This window comes from Lepidochelys olivacea, assembly GCF_965140295.1.
Source record: "Lepidochelys olivacea isolate rLepOli2 genome assembly, chromosome: 2".
NCBI classification, from domain to species: Eukaryota; Metazoa; Chordata; order Testudines; family Cheloniidae; genus Lepidochelys; species Lepidochelys olivacea.
The window spans coordinates 75,247,135-75,266,439 of NC_140412.1; the positions used below are offsets into that span (position 1 = coordinate 75,247,135).

The 19,305-nt window shown below is 42.3% G+C and overlaps 1 protein-coding gene across 4 annotated transcripts in view; it reads right to left on the reverse strand.

The window, feature by feature from the left end:
* MAPRE2 (microtubule associated protein RP/EB family member 2) overlaps positions 1–19,305 on the reverse strand; it is a 159,889-nt gene that overhangs the window by 4,012 nt on the left and 136,572 nt on the right. For all 4 annotated transcript variants that reach the window (XM_084618779.1, XM_084618777.1, XM_084618780.1 and 1 more), the window contains 2 exons: positions 10,432–10,571; positions 6,901–7,059 (listed from right to left, as the gene is read on the reverse strand). In XM_084618779.1, coding sequence (XP_084474905.1) covers positions 6,901–7,059; positions 10,432–10,571 — 299 coding nt within the window. The remainder of the gene's footprint in view (positions 1–6,900; positions 7,060–10,431; positions 10,572–19,305) is intronic.

A 19,305-nucleotide genomic window follows, 5' to 3' on the forward strand; every position in this document is an offset into this window, starting at 1 on the left:
GGGGGGGGGGGGAATAAAAGGGGGGTGGGAGGGGAAGAGTCTGATGAAGAGAATTTGAGGCTTCTCAGTTTAATTCAAAGCAGGTTATGCAATAAAGTTTTTCCATTTTAGCAGGTAACTATATGTTTCTAGAGGATAGGGGAGGCAGAATAAGGTTTTTACATTTGGTGTCAATGCTGAGCTGGTTTTGGAATGGTCCTTTTCAGATGGGAAGTTAAACAAAATAAAAACAGAATGATACACAAAAGTCAAAATATCAGCACTGATACTCCTAATCTTGGGCATTAAAGTGACTCCCTGGGTGTTTACCTGTCTGATGAGATGCCACAGTAAATTAAAATCAATTTTTTTTTTTTTTAAAAATCAGCTTTCTTCATTATTGAAATTGGACTTTATTTAAGCTAAATACAGGGTTGTTTTTTAAGAAATTATATTTGAAATTGACAATCTATGTTGAGCCAAAACTTATTACAATCTTAAAATTATTTAATTTAAACATTAAAATATTAATCATTACATGTTTGCTGTCAAACTTTGGAGACAGTCAAAACCACTGTACTGGTAGATGTCACCTGAGTTTGTTGAAGTGCTAAACTAGCTTTTGACAATAGTAGCCTCTTCCTCAGGTACAGATAAAATATTTTCTTCACTTTAGTTTATTCAACTAGTTCAGTTCAAAGACTAGTTTATTTCAAGTTCAAACGCAGATGGGAGTTGAAAAAGCAGGAAAGCTTGTTTTTCTCTGTCAATCGATGAATAAAAGTTAGGTAAGAGAGGATGAGATCTATAAGATCTAAAATCTTGAAGGACACAATGACCAGAAACAATTAGTTCAATTTACTAACTACAGACAATACAGGTTATAAATCTGTTTTAAATGCAAAACGTTTTGATAAACATTTTTGTTTTACGTATCCAGCATATTTAAAGCAGCCCTCATGGGAGACAGAGCGGGAGTGCCACCCAGCCCTGCTCTGCCCCCAGCTCAGCCCCACTCCGCCTTTTGCTCTGTCCCAGCCCAGCTCCAACCCCAACCGCAGCTCCTCTCCGCCCTCTGCTCTGCCCCAGCCCAGCTCCACTCTGCCCCCAGGCCAGCTCTGCCTCTAGCCCAGCTCCAGTTCTGGCCCCCGCCCACTCTGCCTTCAGCCAAAGCTCGTGCTGTAACGGAGAGGGAGCGTGGACAGATTCTGTTACTGATAAGGGGGGGTCTGACAGGAAAAGTTTGGGCACCACTGAAATAGAGCTTAACACAAATCACAAGCAAAAAATTAACGTAGATAATTACTTAAATAGAAGTGTACAGATATCGTCCTGATTAACACAAATAAACACCAGATTTAATGTAAGGACTATATTTAGTTGCAAATCAAGATGTGTTAATGATTACCAAGCAACGAGAATCAACCTTTCTTCAGGAAAATAACTATAAAGTATGAATGTAAAACGTGATTAAAATCAATTATTTAAATCATGTTTCATGGCTGCTGATTTAAAACATGATTACAATCAGTGATTTGAATAAATTTGATTTAAATCAATTCCCCCTGATATGCAGATTTTTCTGAGGCACCAGTTAGAAAATACATGCATGATATTAAAAACTTGTACATCCTGATCTTGTACATGTGCTAGGGAAAGCCACTAATCCTGAGCCAAGAAGTGGCTTGGGAACCTACTCTGACTCTGAACAAGACTGGTGGTCTTCTGTCTGCCTGAGGAATGGTTTCCTTGGGCTGGAAATGGCAAATTCTCCCTGTGCCCTGGCCACTCCTGAAGAAGTTGTTCTGAAATGTGGGCATAAATTTCTCAGTTTATACAGTCTGTACCTATACAAATGAAATAGGAAAGTCAGACTTTCACTATGCACAATCACTTTGGGACCATATAGTCTATTTGAACAGCATCCCTAAAAAGTAAAGTAATAGAGCATTTACTTCTACCATATATTGTAGGATTGTGTCACCTCAGGCCTCCCCTAATAGAGATGCTAGCTTCCAGCTGTGAATAACCTGACTCTTCAATCTATCTGACTTATACGGTGAGTCATCTAACCGCACAGGTGTGACTGCCGACACAGTCAGGTATTATGAAGCCCATCTACTTCAGGAAGTGTCTCTTTCAACTGGAGTTTCTTTCTGAGGGACTGGAGCAGTAGGGTGCTAAAAATGACTAAATTAAGACAAACTGCTTGAGAACCTTGAGCTGAGTGACTGACAGGGATAGAGATACGCACTAAAGCAATTAAATAATGGCAAGCCTTTAGCTTCCATTGAACTGCAAAAGACTAGACTGTTTAGGAGAGAGAATAGAAGAAGCAAATTTTTCACTACAAGCCAGAATTGCATGACTCAAGGATTCGTAACTGGATATGAAGCCTTTCACCTCTGGATTACAAGACTGAATTATCCCAGTTCAAAAGTGACTGACAGCTGTTAGGCTAAACAGACTATCAAATGTTTTACTTGCTAACTGAAGTCCCAGTTCAGTTCTCAGCACATCCATGTCATAAGCAATCCATTTACTAAAAAACTAATGACCCAGTATCTGTCTCTCAAATGCTCCTGCGACTTTGCTGATGTCTTTAAAGTCTTTCCTCTCCCCAGCACTCTTCCTCTTCACCTCTCTTTATATCCAGCTTTGTTCTTACAGACACAAATAAATGATTTTTACTTGCTAATATTAATTTTATTTTTCTCTGGGTGATGTTTGTATTCCCTTCATATCTTTGTTACTGAGCAAAAATTCTTATAAACAAAGATTTAACAAACAAAAAAGAAAAAACAACCCATCCAAGTTGGTGCCTGCATTGTCAATCTCAGCAGAGAAAGTCTACTGACTGAATGGAACCTGCTTTATTGGTACCCTAAAATTGTTGTCTCCAGTTCAGTACAGAGGCAACGTAGAGAAGCTGATAAAGCCATGGACCAGGTTGTGCCTTATGGATTATTTATAGGGCGCTGTGTCTGTCAAGGAGGTCACGGAAGTCACAGATTCTGTGACTTTCCGCAACCTCCGTGTGTTCTGCACTGGCCAGTGTGGCTGACCCCAGCCCCTGGGACTGCTGCTCAGGTGGCCCTGGGACAGCCACGCTGGCTGCTACTGGAGCCGCTCCGCAGGCAGCCATTCGGACAGTCCCTCAGCCAGCTGCATCAGCCGCTGCTGGAGCTACCCCAGGGACTGCCCATCCCTGGTGCGGCTGGCCCAGGGGACTGACTGAGCACCAGTCCTGGGGGTGGCGGAAGCAGCAGCGGTGATGTGGCCCTGGGAGTGGCCAGAGCAGTCGCTGCTCTATGGCCTCTATAGCCTCCTCCCCAGTGCTGCAGGCTCTGGGCCCCCTCTGCCCCGCCTAGAGAAGCAGCCCGCCACCATCCCCTCCCCCCTCCAGAGCAGCGGCTCCCCCGGGGGGTCCCCCCAGCTAAGATTTAGTCAGGGATATTTATAGTACAGGTCAAGGTCAGGTCACGGGGCTGTGAAGTTTTGTTTATTGCACGTGACCAGTTCATGACTTTTACTAAAAATACCCACGACCACATCACAGCCTTAATTATGTATTAATTTAACAGAGATGAAACCAATAGGATTCTACAAAAATGTAATAATGTTACACAGAAATTACTGTAAAAATCTACTGAATGTAACAGACAACATCCTTTATAGGTGTTCTGAAACAACTTATATCAAATTCTATCACAGGCATATAAAACTTTATTAAATTCTATAAGGAATTTACTTAGGGGCATGGCCTTCCTTAGGCATACACAGCATATGCGACTGTGTAGGGCACCCAAAAATTTGGTGCACCACTGGGACCATAGGCGCCAACTTCTCATCTTGCCAGGGGATGCTTGACCCCCCTGCCTCCACTCCATGCCCCACCCCCACTCCACCCCTTCCCCCAAGCCTGTGCCCCTTCCCGCCCCTGCTCCACCCTCACCCCGCCTCCTCCCCTGAGTGTGCCCCACCCCTGCTTCTCCCCCTCCCTCCCAGAGCTTAAACGCCACGAATCAGCTGTTTGCGGCACTCTGGAAGCACTGGGAGGGAGGGGGGAGAGTTGGTAAGCGCTGGGTGGCTGGTGCGCGGCAGGTGTGGCAGGAAGGGGGAAGAGGGGCACATGATGCAAAAATTTTCCCTGTGGGTGCTCCAGCCCCGGAGTACCGACCCGCGGAGTCTGCGGCTATGACTGGGACAGCAGGTAAGCGCGGGTCAGCTCCCATCACACAGTGCGCGCTGCAGTATCCTTACTAGGCAGAAGGCAGGGGCCGTATTCACAGAGCCAATAAAAGGGCACCAGTATTCACAGAGCCAAATGCACCAGCACAGGGACACCAGTTGCGCCAGCATAGGGACACCAGTTTAATAATACTGCGTAGGGCCCCATAAATCCTAAGGACAGCCTTGCCTGAGGGGTAGCTGAGCTGAGAGGAGAGCTCCGGTCTCTAGTGCTGTCAATCCAGAACTTTTCACAAATATTAAGTTTATTTTTTAAAAAGAGCTATTAAAAATAGGGATTAAAAACTGAATAAGAACAGTTGGCATGTCTGAATAGGGCATGCTCTATAGAAAGAATACAATATATGCCTGTAAAATTACAGCTTAAATGAACCAGGGCATGAGAGTGCTACCAAAAGGTTATTGGAAATATGAACTGAAAACAAATTTAAGTCAACAATGATATTTCAAGCATGAGGCCTTTGCCAGGAATGATTTGTACAGTTTGTTCTAACTATAACTTTTTGCTGAGGAGAGCCTCATGACCCTTGATATCTAAAATGCACCCTGAACACTAAGTTAACCCTTTTGCTTCACTGACAGCCCCTACACTCCAGCTCTTTCATTAGCAGTCCATTAGACCAGAGGTTAAACCAAAGCTGGATTTAGCAAGAACTCATTAGCAAGAAACCAGAACTGTTGGAGCTGCTTGTAGCTTTGGGAGTTGGGGCTCTTTCATTTGGGGCTCAGGAAATCCTAACTGCTGTTACCAAGGGATTAGCCTACAAAATGCTCAGTGATAGAGAGAACACTTAACTTGGAGATGAGGAACAGATTCACTGCACAGGCAGAAAATAGAACGCAAAAGAAAGCCAAGCCAAGGAAAAGAGAAGACATTGCAAAAGAAAGAGTCGGCAAGATACGCAGCTACCCTCTCCACTGTTAGCATCAGAGCACCTAGATCTTTGGCTCTAAGTGCTAGTGCGCTGATGTCTTGCCTCAGTAAACCAACATTGAGCACCGAAGATCTAAGGAAGAAAGACAAGGGGCTCAGTTTTCCCATTGCAGAATATGCAATAATTCAGTGAAAGTTATCTGTATCCAGATGCGGGAGAACAGGGCTGCACTGTATATGCTAAGTGTTTTTGGGCAGCTATTAGTTTATGACATTCCTAGTGGGGAGGATGGAAGGGAACCAGACAAAGGGCTCAGAACTATGATCTGAGGTAAGCTGAATTTTGTGATGTGTTTTGCTAATAACGAAAGCTAAAGAAAAGGGAATCAATAAGCATTCTTTAGCTGGTAAGTCGCTTAACAATTCAAGCCAACGAACAAACAGATGTGATAGGATATGGGGAGAAGGGATTTCTCCGGCTTCCCTTTACAAATAAATCACTGTTCTTGCATCCAGACATTTCCTTTGACCACTATATATGTGCAGTTCTTATGACTTTGCTCATATGTCTGGTCAAGTTTTTTTAAAATGTTTGGTCCTATCAGTATTGAAATACTGGTCTGTTCCCTAAGGAAACCTCCATGAATCCCTCCCACTTCCAGTCAGTTTTAGCTGTGTGGGGCCATCAAAATCATAATTACAATTTTCAAGTTCTTGATAGTGTTTTAAAAACTACACAAGGTAAATTATTCTAGCCTTGCTTTTAATGACCCAATAATCTTATCTCAAGACAACTAAACCAACTACTACTGAAGTTATCATCTGAGAATAGATACTAAATAAGGAAGTGTCAACAAAACCACAGTACCAGTGAGACTATGTTGATGCCAACACATTATGGAACCAAAGCTACGGTTCACTGGAGACTGAGGGGCAGGGCGTGTGTGTGGTGTCAATCTTCAGAGTAGTACACACAGGGATTTAGCCAACATGAATGGGAGTAGTTCCAACTAAATTCTCATGGAGTCATTACCCCTGAACATATCTAAGGAATTTAGTCAGTATCCTTTATCAGCCCTCTTCATTCTTCCTGTTCTATTAAATGTTTACCATGCTATGTCTATAATACAAGTGAGATTCTTGCTTATTCTTCCAGATAAAATAATTCTGAAATATTGGTAGACTGAAAAGGACAAAAGATTATTGGGTTTTGTGCAGTGAAGATTCTGCCTATAGCAACAGGATAAAAATGCTAAATAAAAAAGCAAATATGTTCCTTGTACCAGAAGTAATCATAGTGTGTACAGTGTGCAAATCTGTGAACATGTCTATCTGGTCTTCAATTTAATATTCTGAGATATTTAGGACCCTCTGAATTTCAGCATATTTATGCAATTTGACTTTCAAGAACATGTCAAGGAACAGGATTACAAAAAAATTTCTGTATAATTGCAGCAGCAGAAACAAAGCAGAGACAGGAACAAGAAAATCTGAAAATACTTCAAAATACTTTTGATGTCCCCTTCTGTTTCAGATTAACATTTCAACAAAATTAGAGCACATAAAATTTATACAACTGCACTAAAAAGCTATCAGTCCCTTCAGTGCATTCACCGATAACAAAAAACAATTGTCTCTAGATGCAAAGTGTTTTTTAAACTGACATTTGTTAAAAAGACTAGGTTACAACAATCTGTGCTGATCTACCTAGAGAACTTGACCCAATATGGTGCCAGTGATATGAAGCCTGTTTTCATTAAGGAAACATACGAGAATAAAGAATATCTTGCACTTACGTGTTCTTCTGAAGCATAAAGGACTTCCATTAGCCTTTGGACAAGGTCATTATTTTCTTGCCCATGTTCTTGGCAGAGAAGTTCAATCTCCCTTAATTTTCCAAAGTAGAAATCCCTTTCCTTCTCCACGCCTTCGAGTGCAAGTTTTAATGAATGTACCTGTAAATAAAACATACATGTTCCAATAACAGGAGCACGGCACATGCGATCTGTGAGCAGACTATGAGTGAGTTTTGCCTACAGTGCAGGACAGTACATAACAGGCATAACCTTAATATATATACTTTTTTACAAGTCTTTAAACTTAAAAGTGCATTTTGTAGTTGTTAAAGGTGCCAGACTGTCGGAATTAGGAAATCCTTGTTCACAGAGCAGCATGGGCAAAAGAGTGTAGATTTCCCCATACTATCCATCAAGGCACCTCAACCCTCACCCCAGAGGGACCATTTTTACAGAATGTTTCAGTGCTGTGGTAATACATATAAATAGCAAGCTCCAATAACAGAGTGGCTCAGGAGCTATGACTAAAACCTGGCCCCCTGTTGAGACTGCTATAAGTGCCAAGCTGTGCCACTTGCCATGGCAATTTCACAATATTCATAATGGCTGCATTTCTACTTTGGCTGAATTAATGTACATTTTTGTAAGTATTGTTTATCCTAAAATTTATCTACTCCTTAAAAATATTTAGCTGTGTCTCTTATGATAATTTTTTTAGTTTTTTGTCAATCCTGCCTAGGCAGAATAATGATCAGGTGACCTACTATATGTTAAAAAAAATCTTTGAGTGCGAATACTGTGTGTGGCTGCTTCTACCTTTCTTCACTTGTTTAACTGGTCTGGTGCTGGGTTTCAGAATTCTCTTATGCTGGCATAAAATATAGTGGTAGTTCTGAAACACCAGCTTTCAGGTGGTTGATCCAGGTGCTCCCTAATGGGGTTCTCACAACAAATTTTTTGGTGACCTCAGAGAGCGGCCATCAACTCTTGCTGGTGGCCACTCTGACAATTTTTCCTAAAATACTTATTTAACTTTAGGAAAAACAAATAAATATGCATATATACATGTCCAAATCATTATAATTTATTTATGTAGGGTTTTTGTTGTTGTAAACGCAACAATAAATACAACTGTCTCTATTCTTTACTGGACCTACACAGAATAGAAACACAAATTCATGTTTTTCATGTTCTTCTCTTTTGATGTGGTGGTGGTTTTGATTTTGCTTTTTTGGTTGCTTTTTTTATTAGACTTTCTAGCTAGTAAGTCTGCTGCTGTGAAAAGTGATATTTGTATGTTATATATATCATCACTTTTCACAGAAGCAGACTTGCTAGCTAGCTGGAAGGCAGTGAAAAGGGATATTAACAGACATACAAATATTACTTTCCATAGCAGATTTACTCAGCCCCGGCAAGCTAGGGGACAAATTAAGCACTGGATGGAGAGGTGGGTAGGGAGGCAGTGAGGGCCAGGGATGATGGAGGGGTTGTGAGCCCAGGGCCAACACCCACCACCACACAGCTGGGGCCAGAGTACCCACAGCTGGAGCCTGCTGCCTGCTACCCCACAGCTGAAGCAGGAAGCCCAAGCCCCACAGTTCCCAGGAAGGTGGCGAACTCATACTGGCTGGCTGATCCTCTGGCACTTGTGACTCCAGAGGGGGGCAGGGCTGAACCCCTGCTGATGGCCTCGGGGGATGAGCCACTGTGCTTCCCCCCACTCAATCACCGCCCAGGAGGCTGTGGCCGGAAGAAAAGCCCATGATGGCCGCATGTGAGAAAAGCTGAAACTGCTCAAGTTTCAAAGTACTTCTCTTAATTGACACCTGCACATGAGAATCTAGTTCCAAGATACACTTTTCCAGCTCTGTTTCACCACTATACCTGTTGCACTCATTTGCGGTTTATTCTGACTGTATTAAAATAACAGGTTTCACATAAACTAGAACAGAGCCCTCAAATACTTTTTGAAAGAATAACTTTGTGTAAACAAAAGTCAAATTACAAATATCTTAGCTGCTGTATATTTAACTCTACAATAACATGTTACCACTTCCTTCCAGATAGCGAAGTATATTGACCACCACCAAACTCCAAATCCAACTACAGATCCCTAGGACTCTACTATTAAACCTCTTTCCATGGTGAAAATAAGTTATGTTTCATTATTCCTCCTATCACAAGTTTTAATCCATGAGAACAGACTTAACTCACAAAATGTTACTGGATTCTTCATAACATGGAAAAATAATTATCAAGATACCTTTTAAACTCTAAATATATATATAACAGACATACAATTCTTCTTTCACTCTAAATTCTCATGTTAGAGGGACTAGAATTTTTCTTATAACCCATGCAGCTATCTGTATTCAAGTAAAACTGTACTATGCATATTCAAGTACAACTAGCTTTAAGGCAGCTCTCACACTGCATTATGATTCACCCAAAAACATCCTTAGCATCTTTTTAAAATATGGGTACAACATTGGCCATCCTGTAGCCAACTGCTAGAGCAGCATTTTTTTAATGACATCACTTTTGTGTTCATAGCTGAACTATTCCATTTGTTAGATCCTTCACCACTGTGAAGTGAATATAATCCAGACTGGAATCGAAAGTTAATTTTTCAGTTGTTCAATGTTTTGCTCTGTCTCAGTACTTTTACTATCAGTTAACAGTCATCTTCGTTTTCATGACTTTTCATATCTTTCCTAGTGCTTCTGATAATGAGGGTCCTAACAAATTCACGGCCACAAAAAACACGTCACGAACTGTGAAACTGGGTTTCTCCCCATGAAATCTGGTCTTTTATGTGCTTTTACCCTATACTATACAGATTTCACAGGGGAGACCAGCATTTCTCAAAGTGGGGAGTTGCAGGGTAAGTCACAAGGCTATTTTAAGGGGATCACGGTATTCCCACACTTGCGCTTGCGCTGCCTTCAGAACTCGGTGGCTGGAGAGCAGCGGCTGCTAGCCGGGCTCCCAGCTCTAAAGGCGGCGCCCTGCCAGCAGCAGCGCAGAAGTAAGGATGGCAATACCATACCATGCCACCCTTACTTCTGCGCTGCTGCCTTCAGAGCTGGGTGCCCAGAGAGTGGCGGCTGCTGACTGAGGGCCCAGCTCTGCAGGCAGCAGCACAGAAGTAAGGGTGGCATGGTATGGTATTGCCATCCTTATTTCTGTGCTGCTGCTGACGACAGCTCTGCCTTCAGAGCTGGGATCCATAGACAGCAGCCGCCACTCTCCAGCTGCCCAGCTCTGAAGGCAGAGTCACTGCCAACAGCAGCACAGAAGTAAGGGTAGTAGTACCGCCACCCCCCCACACAATAACCCTGCGGACCCCCACCCTCCACAACTCCTTTATGGTTCAGGACCCCTACAGTTACAGCACCTTGACATTTCAGATTTAAATAACTGAAATTCACGATTTTTTAAAACCTGTGTCCATGAAATTGACCAAAACGGACCATGAATTTGGAAGGGCCCTACTGATAACTAATTCTGCGGTTGAAGCAAAGTTACCTGTTCACTGAGTTGTATGACTTGTGTTTCCAAATCTTTATCTGATTTGGATGCTGAGCTGCTTGGTGTGGCTTTTTTTGCTGACGATGGACGAGAAGGTGTGGACCCTGGTTTAGAAACTGGACTGGATTTAGCAGCACCTAAAAGCACAAGAATAAAATTGATTTGAGAACACTCTTTTAAAGATCAGATTTAAGTATTTATGCCCAGTGTAAGTATTATACTCCCAATAATTTGAATTTTTACCCCTTCCAGATACAGAAAAAAGGTATTTAATTTGTATATGACCATTAGTGCTGTTACTTCCCGGTTTTAAGTAGAAAGATGCAAAATATTGAAAAGGAAAGTAAATACCATAACAAGAATGCTTCTTTCAGTTTAAAAGGACAAAATACCTCACTGATACGCAAAGAAAGGTGAATAAATAACATAATTTCTTTAATTACTACTACTTTACAGTTTTAAAGATGACACTGGCAACAACTAAATCATTTAGCTTAACAGTTAATATTTATTGATTTTAAAAATTTACTGGAGAAAGGCAAGTTGATTTAATTTGTGGTGATTTTATTTGTAAGTCTATCTGCTTCTATGCTTTAAAATGGAGAAGAAACTAACACTATTACTTGTACAATCACACTGAAATTCAGCAGATGCAAACTGAATTAAATCCATCAGTGAGCACTTGATTGCGGCAGTGGCCAAAAGATAACGTTTCTGATCAGCTTAGGAGGTTTTTGGTACTTCATGTGAAAAGCAAAGCCGATAACGTACCCAAATGTACAGCAACACTTTTGCCCACAGAAAACACCACCCACACCAAGCACCGATAGGTACTCTATTTTCACAAGCATCAAGCATGCACAAATGCTTAAGTATAGACACAGGAAAATGCAGTGCTAATGCCATCTTTCTACGCACCCTAAGGCTGACAACTGATATGATGCCCTTCCCTCCTCCGTTCCCTTCTCCCCTCTCTTCTTTAGGGTTTGAGTGATTACTAAAGTCCCAACTGGGCTCTGAGTTTATCATTCGTGGAAGATGATGTCCAAGCTTCACGTACTGTAATTAGCAGCATCCACTCCCAAAGCACAGGATGTCCCACTCCAATTATTCTTCAGAAGAGACCACCCACTTTATGGTCTCAATGTGGCATAAGGTTACCAGTTTTTAAACAAAAATGACTGAGCAGAATTAAAAAGCACAGAAATGAACTCCCTAGACCTCTCTGCCAACCTTAATTATACTTAAGGCTTGAGGAGGAAAAGTTAGGCTTGTTAGATTGCCCATTTTCCTTTAAGGAACAGAGTAAAGAGTAAAAGCCTAAGGAACTCAATCCACAAATTAGCTTTGATGTAGCAAGACTCCCCCTCCCATCACATACACTCAAACCCCCCACCCACCGCAAGATGTCCTCAGGCTTCTCGGTCAAGAAACTCAAAAGCTGATTGGGAGGAATTGCAACGATCGGTGATTCAGTCAAGCTTGTTAGGTTCTTGTGATTTAGTCACAGACTACACTGGCTACTGTACAAAGAGTTGTCTTTTCTCATCACTTTATATTCTCTAGTGACAGCCCTGAGAGTATGAACAATTACACATTTCATCTGCTTTTAGTGGGCACCATTTTGGCTAAAATTCCACCATACTTTTTCATATTTGTTACAAATAAAATTATTGATATATCTGAAAGGTACCTTGCCAACAGAAAGTTAAAACTCCAGTCTGGCCAAAATATAGCATCTTCCATCCTGAAGTTACAAGTTACATACATGGACCACATCACCCCTTGATAACAGAGTTCGGGTACGGTATACAGAGTTGGTAAAGATGAAATTTACACTGTTCGTATGCCTAAAATTACTTATTTTTTTGAAAGAGCACTTAGTATCTACAGATGTCATCAATCCAGCTCTTTTCTTGAGCAATAAAATTTGGTTCATGAGGCTAACATGAACCAATACACACTAACAGTGCCCTACTGCTCTTACACAAACAAAACAGTAAGTCTTTTTGGTAAAGTACTCTGACAATAGAGTAAGATCTGTAGTTGCCATTTTTTCCTTTGTCAGAGACCAGCAGATCTTTGTGTATAATCTTCACTAACATTTTCCCCAAGGGCCTGATCAATACTTTAAATACAACTGAAACTACAACTCATTAAAACAAATCTTTTGTTAGGATCCCAGAATCTTACTCTGACATTTAAGTGATCCATGCATCCCATGTGACAATAAGCTTCATTTTTCATACAATAGCATTTATATACACATCACCACCATATACTTTACATACGTAGACTAGTTTCAGAGTAACAGCCGTGTTAGTCTGTATTCGCAAAAAGAAAAGGAGTACTTGTGGCACCTTAGAGACTAACCAATTTATTTGAGCATAAGCTTTCGTGAGCTACAGCTCACTTCATCGGATGCATACTGTGGAAAGTGTAGAAGATCTTTTTATACACACAAAGCATGAAAAAATACCTCCCCCCCACCCCACTCTCCTGCTGGTAATAGCTTATCTAAAGTGATCACTCTCCTTACAATGTGTATGATAATCAAGGTGGGCCATTTCCAGCACAAATCCAGGGTTTAACAAGAACTCCGAGGGGGGGGGGGGTAGGAAAAAACAAGGGGAAATAGGTTACCTTGCATAATGACTTAGCCACTCCCAGTCTCTATTCAAGCCTAAGTTATTGTATCCAATTTGCAAATGAATTCCAATTCAACAGTTTCTCGCTGGAGTCTGGATTTGAAGTTTTTTTGTTGTAATATCGCAACTTTCATGTCTGTAATCGCGTGACCAGAGAGATTGAAGTGTTCTCTGACTGGTTTATGAATGTTACAATTCTTGATATCTGATTTGTGTCCATTTATTCTTTTATGTAGAGACTGTCCAGTTTGACCAATATACATGGCAGAGGGGCATTGCTGGCACATGATGGCATATATCACATTGGTGGATGTGCAGGTGAACAAGCCTCTGATAGTGTGGCTGATGTTATTAGGCCCTGTGATGGTGTCCCCTGAATAGATATGTGGGCACAGTTGGCAATGGGCTTTGTTGCAAGGATAGGTTCCTGGGTTAGTGGTTCTGTTGTGTGGTATGTGGTTGCTGGTGAGTATTTGCTTCAGGTTGGGGGGCTGTCTGTAGGCAAGGACTGGCCTGTCTCCCAAGATTTGTGAGAGCGTTGGGTCATCCTTCAGGATAGGTTGTAGATCCTTAATAATGTGTTGGAGGGGTTTTAGTTGGGGGCTGAAGGTGACGGCTAGTGGCGTTCTGTTATTTTCTTTGTTAGGCCTGTCCTGTAGTAGGTGACTGAAACCTGTCATTATGCAAGGCACTGCATTTAGCCGTATGGAGTGGAAATCTATCAACTGCATGAAAAAACTTGTACAGATACAGACAGACATCATCTTCCTTTCCAAATGCAAACAGATGGACATTGTACCAAAAGGACTGAAAGTAAAAAATCCATTACAATCTACATACCACACAGACTATGCTGACAGCTTGTGCCACACGCTCTCAAAGAAACTGCGGAATCACCTGATCAACATCCTCTACAGCAAACAGGGAAAGATTAAGAATGAGCTCTCAAAAATGGATACTCTCATAAAAAAAACAACCTTCCACACAAACTTCCTCGTGGCTGGACTTTACTAAAACTAGACAAGCCATTTACAACACACACTTTGCTTCTCTACAAAAGAAAAAGGACACTAAACTTTCTAAACTACTATATGCTACAAGGGGCCACAGCAATGGTTCCCTCAACCCACCCAGCAATATTGTTAACCTATCCAACTATACTCTCAGCCCAGCAGAAGCAGCTGTCCTATCTCGGGGCCTCTCCTTCTGCCCCTCCACCCCCACGAACATGATACAGTTCCGTGGTGACCTAGAATCCTATTTTCGACGTCTCCGACTCAAGGAATATTTCCAACGTACCTCTGAACAACATACTAATCCACAGAGACCTCCCTACCAACACTACAAAAAGAAGGATTCTAGGTGGACTCCTCCTGAAGGTCGAAACAGCAGACTGGACTTCTACATAGAGTGCTTCCGCCGACGTGCATGGGCTGAAATTGTGGAAAAGCAGCATCACTTGCCCCATAACCTCAGCCGTGCGGAACACAATGCCATCCACAGCCTCAGAAACAACTCTGTCATCATAATCAAAAAGGCTGACAAAGGAGGTGCTGTTGTCATTATGAATAGGTCGGAATATGAACAAGAGGCTCCTAGGCAGCTCTCCAACACCACTTTCTACAAGCCATTACCCTCTGATCCCACTGAGAGTTACCAAAAGAAACTACAGCATTTGCTCAAGAAACTCCCTGAAAAAGCACAAGATCAAATCCGCACAGACACACCCCTAGAACCCCAACCTGGGATATTCTATCTACTACCCAAGATCCATAAACCTGGAAATCCTGGGTGCCCCATCATCTCAGGCATTGGCACCCTGACAGCAGGATTGTCTGGCTATGTAGACTCCCTCCTCAGGCCCTACACTACCAGCACTCCCAGCTACCTTCGAGACACCACTGACTTCCTGAGGAAACTACAATCCATCGGTGATCTTCCTGATAACCCCATCCTGGCCACTATGGATGTAGAAGCCCTCTACACCAACATTCCACACAAAGATGGACTACAAGCTGTCAAGAACACTATCCCCGATAATGTCACAGCTAACCTGGTGGCTGAACTTTGTGACTTTGTCTTTACCCATAACTATTTTACATTTGGGGACAATGTATACCTTCAGATCAGCGGCACTGCTATGGGTACCCGCACGGCCCCACAGTATGCCAACATTTTTATGGCTGACTTAGAACAACACTTCCTCAGCTCTCTTCCCCTAATGCCCCTACTCTACTTGCGCTATATTGATGACATCTTCATCATCTGGACCCATGGAAAAGAAGCCCTTGAGGAATTCCACCATGATTTCAACAATTTCCATCCCACCATCAACCTCAGCCTGGTCCAGTCCACACAAGAGATCCACTTCCTGGACACTACAGTGCTCATAAACGATGGTCACATAAACACCACCCTATACCCGAAACCTACTGACCGCTATTCCTACCTACATGCCTCCAGCTTTCACCCTGACCACACCACACGATCCATCGTCTGCAGCCAAGCTCTGCGATACAACCGCATTTGCTCCAACCCCTCAGACAGAGACAAACGCCTACAAGATCTCTATCAAGCATTCTTACAACTACAATACCTACCTGCGGAAGTGAAGAAACAGATTGATAGAGCCAGAAGAGTTCCCAGAAGTCACCTACTACAGGACAGGCCCAACAAAGAAAATAACAGAACGCGACTAGCCGTCACCTTCAGCCCCCAACTAAAACCCCTCCAACACATTATTAAGGATCTACAACCTATCCTGAAGGATGACCCAACGCTCTCACAAATCTTGGGAGACAGGCCAGTCCTTGCCTACAGACAGCCCCCCAACCTGAAGCAAATACTCACCAGCAACCACATACCACACAACAGAACCACTAACCCAGGAACCTATCCTTGCAACAAAGCCCGTTGCCAACTGTGCCCACATATCTATTCAGGGGACACCATCACAGGGCCTAATAACATCAGCCACACTATCAGAGGCTCGTTCACCTGCACATTTTCTACCAATGTGATATATGCCATCATGTGCCAGCAATGCCCCTCTGCCATGTACATACTGTCAAACTGGACAGTCTCTACGTAAAAGAATAAATGGACACAAATCAGATATCAGGAATTACAACATTCATAAACCAGTAGGAGAACACTTCCATCTCTCTGGTCACGGGATTACAGACATGAAAATTGCGATATTACAACAAAAAAACTTCAAATCCAGACTCCAGCGAGAAACTGTTGAATTGGAATTCATTTGCAAATTGGATACAATTAACTTAGGCTTGAATAGAGACTGGGAGTGGCTAAGTCATTATGCAAGGTAACCTATTTCCCCTTGTTTTTTCCTACCCCCTCCCCCCCAGACGTTCTTGTTAAACCCTGGATTTGTGCTGGAAATGGCCCACCTTGATTATCATGCACATTGTAAGGAGAGTGGTCACTTTAGAAAGCTATTACCAGCAGGAGAGTGGGGTGGGGGGAGGTATTTTTTCATGCTTTGTGTGTATAAAAAGATCTTCTACACTTTCCACAGTATGCATCCGATGAAGTGAGCTGTAGCTCACGAAAGCTTATGCTCAAATAAATTGGTTAGTCTCTAAGGTGCCACAAGTACTCCAGTTCTTTATACGTAGACTAGGAATTCTTTCATCAGAGTTTCTAAATCTTACTCCTTCATAAGGACCAGATAAATAATCCCCTCAGATACATGGTAAGCTTTTTAAAGTGGGAACAAGGGTGCATATTTTAAAAGCTAGGGCAAGGACAGCCTGTTTCTTTTCCTTCCTGGCTTGTTTCCACTAAGAGTTCAGCAAAAACTTCTTGAAGATCAGGAAGGCAACATAGCCAGATGGGACCAGTCATAATCACAGTGCATACAACTAGCTCAGATTGACCAGATTACTGTAAAGCTGCTAGTAAAGGCAGCCTTCATGGAACCTGGAGCTCTACCTCTTGTGTCTGTCTTCAAATGCACACACAGAGCATATTTCTTACAGAAAGGATTAGGCAAAGGGGAAAAAATCTTCTTCATTTTCCCTGGAAATATATTAGACCCTTTGCAGGGAAGTTGACCCCCTTATTAACAAGCACTGCTTCATCAAACTTGGTGCAGTGACTCATAAAACTTAAAAACATAAAGAGAAAAAGTAACAGAAAAGAAAGATGAAGTTTCTAAGTTTCGAAAACAAGTACAATGTGTATCCTTGCAGACTAGTCAATCAGAGGACAGAAATGCAGCATGTGAAGATGCATCACTGGGGCGAAGACAGGCAAGGCAAGTATGATTTAGAGTCACAGGTTGAAATGAACAGAGGTTTTGAAAAGATTTGAATAGCTTGGAAAGAAGGAGTTCCAGAAACTAGTCCCTTTTTCACTTCTATAGTACACTGTAATGTACAGATAGTGCTAGTACAGAAATTAGGTGGATACATGGTCTGATGTATAGGAAGCAGTAAGTTCATGGATGTTTAACCCAAGAGGGCATTTCTGAATTGAATTTACAGATGAACAGGAGACAGCAGAAGTGACAAGACAGTGCAATATGCACACACTTTGTCCAGTAACGTCTTGGGTTACAACATTTTAGAGCAGAATACAATGAACAGAAGAAGCCACCCACTGAAAAAGCAACACACACACAATTAGATAGCTGTTACCGGAAGATAATTGAATATGCTTTTTTGCATATCAAGACCAAGGCTTATTATCTCCAACTGCAACCTACAATGGCAAAAACTCATCCCATTAGAAGACCACCATAAAAAATGATGGTATAACTTTATGAATTAGTAATCGGGTCTGGCTAGGGACCTATCAAATTCAAGGTCCATTTTGGTCAATTTCACGGTCATAGGACTTTTAAAATAATAAATTTCATTATTTCAGTGATTTAAATCTGAAATGTCATGGTGTTGTAATTGTAGGGGTCCTGGCCCCCCCCCAAAAAAGGAGGGGTGTGTGTTTGTGTGTGTGCGCGCGTGTGTGTGTTGGTGGGCGTTCTGCAAGGTTATTGTAGGGGTGGTTGTGGCATTGCTACCCTTCCTTCTGCGCTGCTGCTTCTGGCGGCGGCGCTGCCTTCAGAGCTGGGCAGCTGGAGAGAGGCAGCTGCTGGCTGGGAGGCCAGCTCTGAAAGCAGAGTGGCTGCCAGTACCAGCGCAAAAGTAAGGGTGGCGTGTATGGTAGTGCTACCCTCATTTCTGCGCTGCTGCCTGCAGAGCTGGGCCCTCAATCAGCAGCCGTCGCTCTCCGGCAGCCCAGCTCTGAAGGCAGCCCAGAAGTAAGCATGGAAATACTGCAACACCCCTCAAATAACCTTGTGATCGCTCTGCAACTCCCTTTTGGGTCAGGACCCCCAATTTGAGAAATACTGATCTCCCCTGTGAAATCTGTATAGTAGGGTAAAAGCACACAAAAGATCAGTTTTCATCAGGGGACCAGATTTCACGGTCCATGACGTGTTTCGTGGCTGTGAATTTGGTAGGGCCCTAGGTATGGGATGTGAAACACATAAATCACTGGACAGAGAATATGTTGATATGACCAGAAGTTAACGTTTGATGTTATATAGCCTAAGTCCATCTCATAAAACTTCTAATCATAAGGTCACATGGACTGAGTATGTGCAGAGAGCATGGACTGAACAGGCACAGTCATCTACCTACTCTCTCACCTCTAGATGTTCTCTGTCAATTGCAATTTGAGGCACTATGGTGGGGTATTCTGGGAAAGCTCAGACTGTCTCCTGCCTGTGGTTAGAGATCATTTGATAACACTTCTCATACAGCATCTTTCACAAGCAGAAGAGTTATTAAAGGACTATGCTTTAAAATATTAAGTTTATGGATTTTTTAATTCCTTATCCTGAGTGACACTAAGCACTTCAAACCCCACTAAAGTCAGCAGGAGTTAGGTATGCTCCTTACTCCTCAGGATCAGACCCTAACCAAACAGGATGTTCTGACATCCATTATCAGTACTGTTGTTTTAAAAAAAAGCTAAATAATCTGAGTGTTCCAGATGGCATGAACTAGAGACAGCTGAAAATGAAATCTGAACAACAGAGGACATCCAGCAAATTCTAACTGAAAATTTTTTGCATCAAAGTAAGTTTTACCTCCACATTTACTCTTTTTGTTTGGCCTCAGGGAAAGCCCTTGCGGGGAAATGAATTTCCAACAGAAACAAAATTTTATAAATTTAAAGTGTAACGGCTCCAATC